The sequence below is a fragment of the Notolepis coatsorum genome (genome assembly GCF_963971535.1).
Source record: "Notolepis coatsorum genome assembly, chromosome: 1".
NCBI classification, from domain to species: domain Eukaryota; kingdom Metazoa; phylum Chordata; class Actinopteri; order Aulopiformes; family Paralepididae; genus Notolepis; species Notolepis coatsorum.
In genome coordinates, this window is record NC_140165.1 from 155225724 (window position 1) to 155235345 (window position 9622).

General features: G+C 49.3%; 1 protein-coding gene across 1 annotated transcript in view; it reads left to right on the forward strand.

Moving 5' to 3' along the window:
• nr5a1b (nuclear receptor subfamily 5, group A, member 1b) overlaps positions 1-9622 on the forward strand; it is a gene marked incomplete at both ends in the record, with an annotated part of 28779 nt that overhangs the window by 18263 nt on the left and 894 nt on the right. Inside the window, one exon of the mRNA XM_084327423.1 lies at positions 525-672. Within this exon, the coding sequence (XP_084183549.1) occupies positions 525-672 (148 nt within the window). The remainder of the gene's footprint in view (positions 1-524; positions 673-9622) is intronic.

A 9622-nucleotide genomic window follows, 5' to 3' on the forward strand; every position in this document is an offset into this window, starting at 1 on the left:
AAAGTCATTACCGTATCAGTCTCAGGAGATGCTTGAGGTGTGAAGACCTCTGACACTGCTGCTTGATTCTTCTGGGTTCAGACATTACAAGACTGTTTCTCTCCTGAGGCATGCCGTCTAATGTCTGCCAGGCTGCGCCGCGGCGCCCCCGAAAACATTCACTGATCTTACAGTTGGTTTTGTTCATTTTCACTGAGTCTGTCGTTTCATTCTTCCCACTCACTGCTGTATTTCCGCACACGTTCTTTGCTTCAGTGGTGGTGGAGTATTGGTGGTAGACATGTTCCCCATGATTTCCCCATCTCACTCCTCACGCCTAAACCTAACCAACGAAGGCAACACGTGTCGTACTAGCCAATCAGAGGCAGAGTAGGGCAGGTCTTTGTGGAATGCGGGTGGGATGAAAATACAGAACAAATCACATCCTGTATTGATTCAAAATGGAACACAAGATTTAATTTTCAAATTTCAGATTAGAGCTGCTAATAAAGTATTTACATAAAATGTGTGTTGTGTGTTTTCAGATTGAACTGTCATCCATCATATCCCAGGCAGAGGGGACTCTGTCAGGCCTGGTCCAGAGGGGCCAGGAGTTGGCTGGGAGGCTGCATGCGCTACAGGTGGACCGCCGAGAGATGGCTTGCCTCAAGTTTCTCCTCCTGTTCAACCCCAGTGAGTAGACCATTTGTTTAGCTGTATGCTATGCTATCTGAGTGGGACCCAGAACAGAGCAGACCATTTACATTTTATTCAAAGGTATAATACACCTATAAAGACAAAGACAGGTCAACTACCAAAATAAACATGTGCCTTTTACTTAGAATTGTCTGTGTTATTGAAATCTGCACTGCAGTAGTTTCCAGTGAACTTGACTTTCTCATCACACGAAAGATCAATTTGCACCTCCTGCTCAGACAGTGGGAGGCCCGTTGCGTCATGCGTAATGAACGGATCTAGGATCCAGTTGTCCAAATTGTCCGTGCTCTCCATGTAATAGTTCCGAAATAGTTCAATGAGCCCTTCTATGTGGCTACAGATGATGGGCTTCAAATAATGTTTTGCAACATTCTGTTCCTCCAAAAAGCCATCAAGCTGAGTAAATACCCCAAAATCTCCGCTGATTATCCTTAGCTGTGAGTCCAAACAGGTCTGTGTCCGGACCTTGTTGTCTCAGATTCAAATCATTAAGGCGGTCAAAGATCTCGGCTAGATATGCCAGCTTTGTCAGCCATTCATTATCAGCACATTTCTTTGCCAATGGGTTGTTTTTGTCTGCAAGGAAAATCCGTGCTTCTGACAACAAACCTATCCATTGCGAGTGTCAAGGTTACACACAAAAGATGAGACATGGCACCCGCGATTATATATATGCGCATGATGTAGTGAGATGTGTATTGGAATACTGTGTCGGCCTTCGTTGATGAAGGGGTGAGACATGGCAAATACAAACAGCTTCCAGGTGGAAAACTCAATCTGAGATTTATTTTATAAATGTTTTTGTTGCCAATGCGCAACCCCACTGTCACCTACCCGTGACCCCACTTTGGGTCGCAACCCGTAGTTTGAGAACTGCTGCTATAGACAAAACATTAATCAGGACAGAAGGACCTCAGCCTAATCCAGGCAAGTCGCCCAAGGAAGGAAAACAGGTGTGAGCAGGACATGTGTGGATATATCTCAGGAAGTTTTTGCCGCAGAACGAACGCCACCAGGTAGGCTACATCTGAAATGCATTTAAGTATTAACCTAGTCATAGCTACTTATGGTGCTCTCTCTTCCTACTCCTTCTTATCTCACTCACTGGCTTTCACGGTAGCGGCTAACGTTATTTAGGCTAATGTAACGTTCTGGTTCTAAGGTACAGCTCATCTCTCTCTCTGTCTCTTTAAAAAGTACTATTTACCTATTGTCTAGAATTACTGTAGTCTTTTTATCAAGAGCTCAGTCACGCTGACTACTATTTTGATGACCCTTTTGTTTTAAGTTTGGATCACCAATCTGATTCTAGTTCTGTTTCGTTAAGGGGCTCTGCTTGGCATCACCTACTGCACTCCCTCGCGTACGTGCACGCGTACTGAATAACATTCCACAAATATACCTTTAATACCAGTATTAGTCTGACCACACCCCTCATCAGCTTACCTTCATAAGCAGGTGTGTGGTCACCTGCTCTCCTCCTTCTCGCTTTCACCACAAGGAAGTGCCTTCGGTAGTACCCCACTTGACGTGTTGTTAGTTGAAAAGAGTTGTGACTGGTTTACATTGTGCTTAATCTTTTCTTCTCTCACTTTGTTGTATAAGAAAAGGTTTGGGTCATAATGTATTCTGCGGAGAGTAGACCCGCTAGACCAGGGGTGGCCAACCCGCGGCTCGCGAGCCGCATGCGGCTCTTTGCCCGTCAATGTGCGGCTCTTCCATCCATAAAAAAAAATAAAAAAAAAAGATTTTTTTAATTTTTTTTTTAATTTTTTATTTTTTTTTTTACTTTTTTTTTTTATGTCACTCATTCCATAAGGACGTAGAATAAACATTTACAATTTTTTTTTAAATGGTCCATTTGCATGTTCTTGGTATCTGAATCTAGGGACATATATGGATCAGTGTCAGAAATAGTGTGTCTGTTACTAGGCTTGAGTAAATTGTAATGAACCAAAGGAGAATATCAATTCTATTTAAAAAAAATATATATCTTTGACTGTAAATAACACCATGCTAAAATTGACCAGACCTGAAAAATCTAAGCAAATGAATAAAGGGAAGATGATTAAACAGAAGGTTTTGTAGATACAGTACTGAATTCTGCCATCTTTTTTATAATGTAAATTTCTCCACCATTCTTCATCATATTGCAACACCGTTTTTTGCAAGACGTTCACAGAAAGGTAGAGAAACTAACTGCGTTCTGTTTTATGGCAATAACGTTCAGGTTTGTGGGAGATAATCCCAAAAAATAAGAGAAATTAAAAAGTAAATCCAGAAGTCAGATGATTGACAGGGGCTGGGTAGGGTAGTTTTTCGAAATTTGAAAGCCCTGAGTCTCTTCCTTCAAAAGACTACACTCACTTTTGGCTGTGCCACTTCCTCCTGTCAATATGCGCCGGTTTCCGACTCAATGCCCTGAGATTTCTATAATCTTATATTTCACTAATAACAGTTAAAATAATTGGTAAACAAACATAATGCTGAAAATATACACTTTTACTGTATATCTCGGGCTTTAGAGGTTAACCCTGTGAGGCCCAAATTAAAAAGAAATTAGCAACTTCAGAGGCCAGAGGGTGGGACATATAAACACATTTACTATCAAATAGCATTGTGAGGCTGAACAACAGGACCAATTGACTATACATGTGCTTAAAGGGGAACTATCTTATAAATTGCTTTTTTCAGTGTTTACCATTGTTTCTTAGCTATGTGGACTTATATTAATAGGATATATGTCTTTAATTCTCATATTGGCGAATTCTTCCAATTCTCCTCTCACAATATTCACCCTCACTGAACTGAGTCATCTGAAAATGTGCATATCTGTGATGTCAGAGATTTCTCAGCTGCATAATAATGTGGCAGTTGATGTGGCAGTTGGCACCAGGCCACACAGTGGTTGGAGCCCAGCCTCAAAACGGTTTGAGGTAGAAAAATGCGGTTTTTAGTACTTGATTAGAAATACAAAACAATGCATTTAAAAAAAAAAAAACCTAGGTGTTCCATAGACTCACAGGAATTGTGTAAAAGTGCCCAAATAGTGAAAGAAATAGTAAAATAGTTCCCCTTTAACATTTTTTAAATAAACATTATTTTTTTAAATGGCTAAAAGTGATTTTGTAATTTTGCAACCGTGGGTCTCACAGGGTACTTTTAACCCTGTGAGGCCCAAATAAAAAAGACATTAGCAACTTCAGAGGCCAGAGGGTGAGACCTATAAACACATGAAGGGTGCCGTGACTGAAAAAAAAGGTTGAGAAACGCTGGTATATGGTGTGGCTCTTTGTGGTACCACAGTCATTTTTTGTGGCTCTTAGTCTCTGACTGGTTGGCCACCCCTGCGCTAGACCTACTCTTCACCACCGGTTCTCCATTCCCGCCTCCGTCGTGCGCTTCGGTGCTGGGCTGTTGCCACTCTCGTGGTTGCCGACCCAGCCCGGGAGACTGCCGGTGGATAGTTTTCCTCACCGACGAGCCGAGGGTTCGGTGCCGTCGCTCCGGCGATGGCCTGATCTCGACTCTGGTTCCTCTGGTTCTGGGGAATCGGCCGTTGATGAACGGGGGATTGTTTTGGAGCCGGAGGATTTGCGACGCAAACTTTTCGCGTCTGCTCGCTCGCGTCGCAAGATGGTGGCGTGCAAACGCGAACGGCCTGGGTTTGGGGAGCTGCTGGAGACCAGCGAGGATGCGTCCGACTCTGGATTTATGATGGAAACTGAGGACTTCATGGAAGAGGCGGACGGATTCTTGTATGATGGTCCCGTGGAGGAGAGTATCCCTCCTCCGGAGACCCCGGAGGGGGGAGAAATGGCTCCATGGGGCGCCTTGTTCGAGGATGTCGAGGAACCACCTTGGCCTCATCAGCAGGATGCCCTACTGTCGGCCGCATCGGATTGTGGCTCCTTGACCAGTCGCAGCCTGCTGTATGCGAGGGATGCGGGGTCGGTGGAGGAAGGTTCGCAGGGGGAACTGCGGGCCTTGTTTCCCGAGCTCATGGCGGTAGCCGCCACCGCAAACGGTGTGCCGCTGCCGCTGCCATTGCCTGCACCTGTCCCTGATGACCTCATAGGCCATCCCTGGCAGCGTCCCCCAGTGAGAGGGGTGGACGTTGTCTACCCATTTTTCCCATCGATGGGGGCCTATGTTCGTCGGGGTCAGGCGGTGTCCAACATCATGGGACTAACTCCCGCCTACGTACCAGTTACGCGGGTGTCGGGGTTAGTCAACGGTATGGGGGAGGGCGTGCCTCGGCTTGACAATCCGATGGCCGCGCTCCTCTGTCCGGATATGGTGTGGGAACCCCTATGCAAGCCGGTCCTCCAGGGGAAGTCGGCTAGGCAATTGGCTTATTGGGGTGACCAGTCATTCATCGCTGGTACACAATCGCTGGCTGCGGCGTCTAACATCGCCCACCTGGCTAGATTTGTATCGGGGATAATGACGGGCGGCACGGATCTGAACGAGGTAAAATGCGATCAGATCACCCAGGCTGCGGGAGCTGTCCTGCACCTTTCCCAGGTGCTGGCCATAGCCATGGGGAAAGTGCGCGCCCTGGCCACCCTGGGCCAGCGTCACCTTTGGCTGGAGCAGGCCCGTGTGCCAGAGAAGAAGAGAGCCCCTCTTCTGACGGCCGCCCTCTCCGACGCTGGCCTGTTCGGGAAGGCCCTGCAATTGATGACCTCAACATGCAGAGAGATGGCAGAGGAGAGATCCGTCCTCCAACCCCATTTTCCGCCTCCCGTCCTTGCCGGTGGGGGCAGAAGGCTTCCGCGACGTCGAGCTGTCTCCGTCGCCGCTACCACTGCCTCCGCCGCCGCTGCTGGCCCTGCCAAGAGGGCCAGGGGACGAAACGGCGCTTCGGCCACCGCCGGCCCATCCCAGACCGGAGGAGACGGTAGGGAACGTCGTGTCCAGCAGACTGTAACCTACCGTCCCTCCGGGGCTCCCCGGGGTGGCAAGACTCGAGCGGCGCGAGGTGGCAGACGCCGTTAGGAGTGACTTTTTCCCCTCTGTATCCCCTCTCCTACACCCTTCCCGGCCCCTCTATGATTTTGTGCCTTAAACTTTATTATTTAATAAAAAAAGTTCCCCGACATAAGGGGGACTGTGTTTTGGCCGAACAAACTGTGTGTTTCTTCAAACAAATCATATGGTGGGGTTGTGTATATATGGATCTACCCTGTTTACGTTGGGGGGTGAGTTGTGTTGTGTTACGAGGTTAAGCAAGGTCTGCAACTTACACTCGGTAATAGGTTCTATTTAGCTTGATGCTCCACATGCAATTAGAACTGGTGTTATTCCATTGCTTTAACTAAGTATATGTGTTTTCACAATGCTGTGTTGTTTAGTTGCAGTAATGCTCGTACGCACACTTTTTCACGGCCTAGCCGTTACTCTCGTTCTGCGTTTTTTCCTATGTATGACATAGGCAACGGGTATAGGATTCACGCACAGGCGACTTATGTTTTGTTGTAAAACCTTTTACACTTTTTGTGGGTAGCAGGCATTGTATTAGCTTATGCTATGCATTGTTTTTCTACCGGAGGTTTTTCAAGATGGCTACGGTTGTGTTCTGTGTGTAGGGATAAAGGGTGTGTTTTCGGGAGGGGGTGTCGAATAAACCCCTCCTTTCCCACTTGATTGGTTTAGGGGATTTTTGATCTTTTCTGCTGAGCCAGTCAGGGCCAAGCCAGTGCTTGACAGGGGGGGGGGGGGGGGGGGAGGGGTATTCTACCGACTCCTGTTATGACAGGATCCGGTGGGTTTTTTCCCCGCCCGTTGTAGCGTTGTTGCTATGGCGACGCCTTCCATGAGCTGGTGTCTTAAAGATGTCGAGGTTGGGCGCAGGGCTTACGGGCCTGCTGCGCCCGGTTTATGTGTCAAACTTGAGTCTATTGGTCACGTGTCTCACAGTTTACATATCTTTTTTCTTGACCGTAGTCTCATGTGGGAAGGTGTTTCTGGGAGGGTCTGGTCTTACACTCTGATTAAAAGGAGTGACTGGATTAAAATCATGTGATAAACAGGGTTTTTACTCCCAGCTGTGCAGTTGGGTCATACGGGTGATGCCTTTTCTTTATTTTTATAAAGAGTTGAATGTGTCTTGATGGATTGGAAATGAGGGTCCCTGATGGAAACAAGACTAACGTCTTTCTCAGGTCTGCCTCCCCTTATCCTATTGTGTGTATTCCTGTACTGCAGTCTGTTGGGTAAATTTTTTCATTCATTCATTCATGGAGTTGATTGCATCTCGCCCCTCTTGTCGTTTCCCTGGGCGTCTTGGGGATTCAATATGGTGGTCTAAACGGCCTATTGTTGATGTGGGTATGTCCAAACGCACACATAGTGCTGGCTCAGGATGTGCTTTTGGGCCATTGGCTGACTAGCGCGCCTTGTTTGCTTGAGTGAAACAGCGTTTCAATTCAATTGGGATGGGGGTTTTTCCTCTTCCGACATCCTGTGTGTTGTCGATGGGTTCCCGTTCATGTCAGGGGATGATGACGGAATGGGTCTGGACATATGGGGAAGGGTCTCACGCCCTAGGGGTGGGCCACCGGACGCGGTTCATACCGACACGTCTGGGTGGCGCCTTCTTTTTTGTGTTGGGATCAAACGCGCATATCTGCCCCTTCTCCTGGGGTTGGCAGGTCGGCGTGATTAGGGCACGGGACTGGTTCTGGTCGCGCTGGTCCAGATCAGTTGCACCCGTTGTCCGCTGGGGATGCAGATCTGCTGTTCTGGTACCCTGAGGGACTTGGGGTTTTTTCAGGGGGAAAAATGCTAGGTCGATCCGGGTGTCACAGGGTTGAGCGTTATGGGACCCTTGTTGGGTGCGTTGTATTCTGCACTGTCGTAATGGCTTACGGCCGTGCCGACCTGTACGCGCCCGATCTCGTCGGATCTCGGCCGCTGTACGGGTTGGTCTTGGTTGGTACTTGGTTGGGTGACCTCCTGGGAATACCGAGTGCGGGGTGCTGGGGCTGGTCTTCCATTTTTACGCTCTTCTCTTGCGTTTTGGCGCTGAGGGGCCTGTTGGGTGGGTTTTAACCTCCTCGGGGGACCCTGTGCTCCCCGTATCACCGGGCCCGGTCCGGGGTGATGCTCGTTGACCCGTAGGCCCGGGATAGCCCTGTTGGGAACCGGAACGCGGGCTGCGGCGGTGCCGCAGATGTGTTTTGGGGTTTCTTTCCTGTGGGGTTATGGGACCAACCGTTGCATGGGGTGATGCCTGGGTGGTTGGTTCTCTGGTGTGTTGCTGCAGTGTCAACTCCCGGTTCTCCGGTTGAGGGTGCCCCTGCACGTTCATGACGTCTGCCGATCGTATGGGCTTTTTCTGTGGGCAGCTGTCAGGGGCTGAGTGGTCTATGGATCCCACTTCTGACGTGCTGTTTAAAAGCTTGGTTATGCGACAACGCCAGCATACGCCCCTTCCGCCGGGGCGGCTGTTTTCAGCTGTCCTTTCTGGCGCCTGCCTCGTCCGCAGTTTTCCAGGCTTGGGTTGACAGCCTGTTGCCTGGTCTTTTTCCCCGGTGCACTGCCTGTTTCCGTTGGTTAACTCTTGTGTGTTATGACCATGCTGTCTGCCTGTTGCAGGGCCTGTGTTCCAGGCGGTGTGCTGTTGGGGAGGACAGGGCCCGCTCGGCTGAGGGGCCTTTGTCCGAATACGCTGGCGATGTGGGGGGCGGGGTCACTAGGTGCCCCCCTGGTGGGGTCTTGATGCTGGCATCATGGCCTTCTCCGGGCCCCCATTCCAGGGAGTCCAGTCCTTTTGGTGGGTCTGGGTCTTCCTTCGCGCTCCGCTGCTACGGCCTTGCCACGGGGTTGGGTTTGCCCTTGACCCCGTGATTCTGGGGGCAGTGACGAGGTTGTTCCTACGTTCGTTCCCGGGTGGCATGCGGGTTGTGCGTGGGTGTAGTCGTGGGGTCAAGCCACGGTCTGCTCACCCTGTGCGTTGGGTTGCTTGAGTGCCTCTTCGCACGGTCGGGTCCGTCGCCCTCCCGTGAAGCCCCTAATAGGGGGGATGCCCTCCATTAGGGGGGGTCGGGGGGGCTCGGCCCTCCCTGTTCTGATGGTTGTGGGGGGCTGTCAGCGGGGTGTATTTGTCAGCCAGCGGCTCCGCTTGGCCTCCCTTGTGCAGTAGGTGATGCCAAGCAGAGCCCCTTAACGAAACAGAACGTTAGGTTATGGCTATAACCAAGTTCTGTTAGTTAGGGGTGACTCTTGGCATCAGACGGCCGCTGCAGCCCTTGACCTCACCTTGTGGTGAAAGCTTGGGAAGGAGGAGAGCAGGTGACCACACACCTGCTTATGAAGGTAAGCTGATGAGGGGTGTGGTCAGACTAATACTGGTATTAAAGGTATATTTGTGGAATGTTATTCAGTACGCGCGCACGTACGCGAGGGAGTGCAGTAGGTGATGCCAAGCGTCACCCCTAACTAACAGAACTTGGTTATAGCCATAACCTAACGTTAATCTCATCTCAGATAAACACGTCACATCACACAAAACCATAGACAAACATGTATCCTCCTGATATAATATAAATGTATCCTTCTAACAAGCCTAAAGACTGCAGCTCTAAATGAAACTGAAGTTTAGGAAGCACGATGACTTTCGGTGCAGACGTCAATCTGGCTTCATGGCGCTGGAGCCGCATCCAATGGATGCCATTCTCTGGACAGAATATGGAATATAGGAATAATGACATTTTAATAGAAAATGTCACATCAGTGGACTGTCTGCTGTACCTTTCTTTATCTGGAAGGTTGCAAGTGTTGTCTAAACTGGTCTTTTCTTCTCGGTTAAGCTCACTTAATTACATTTTTTGGGAGGGGTTGACAAAAGGCAACATCAACAAAGGCGAACCCCTCCCCATTGTCCACTAATGGCATTCAATAGACGCGTAATGGACGGGTC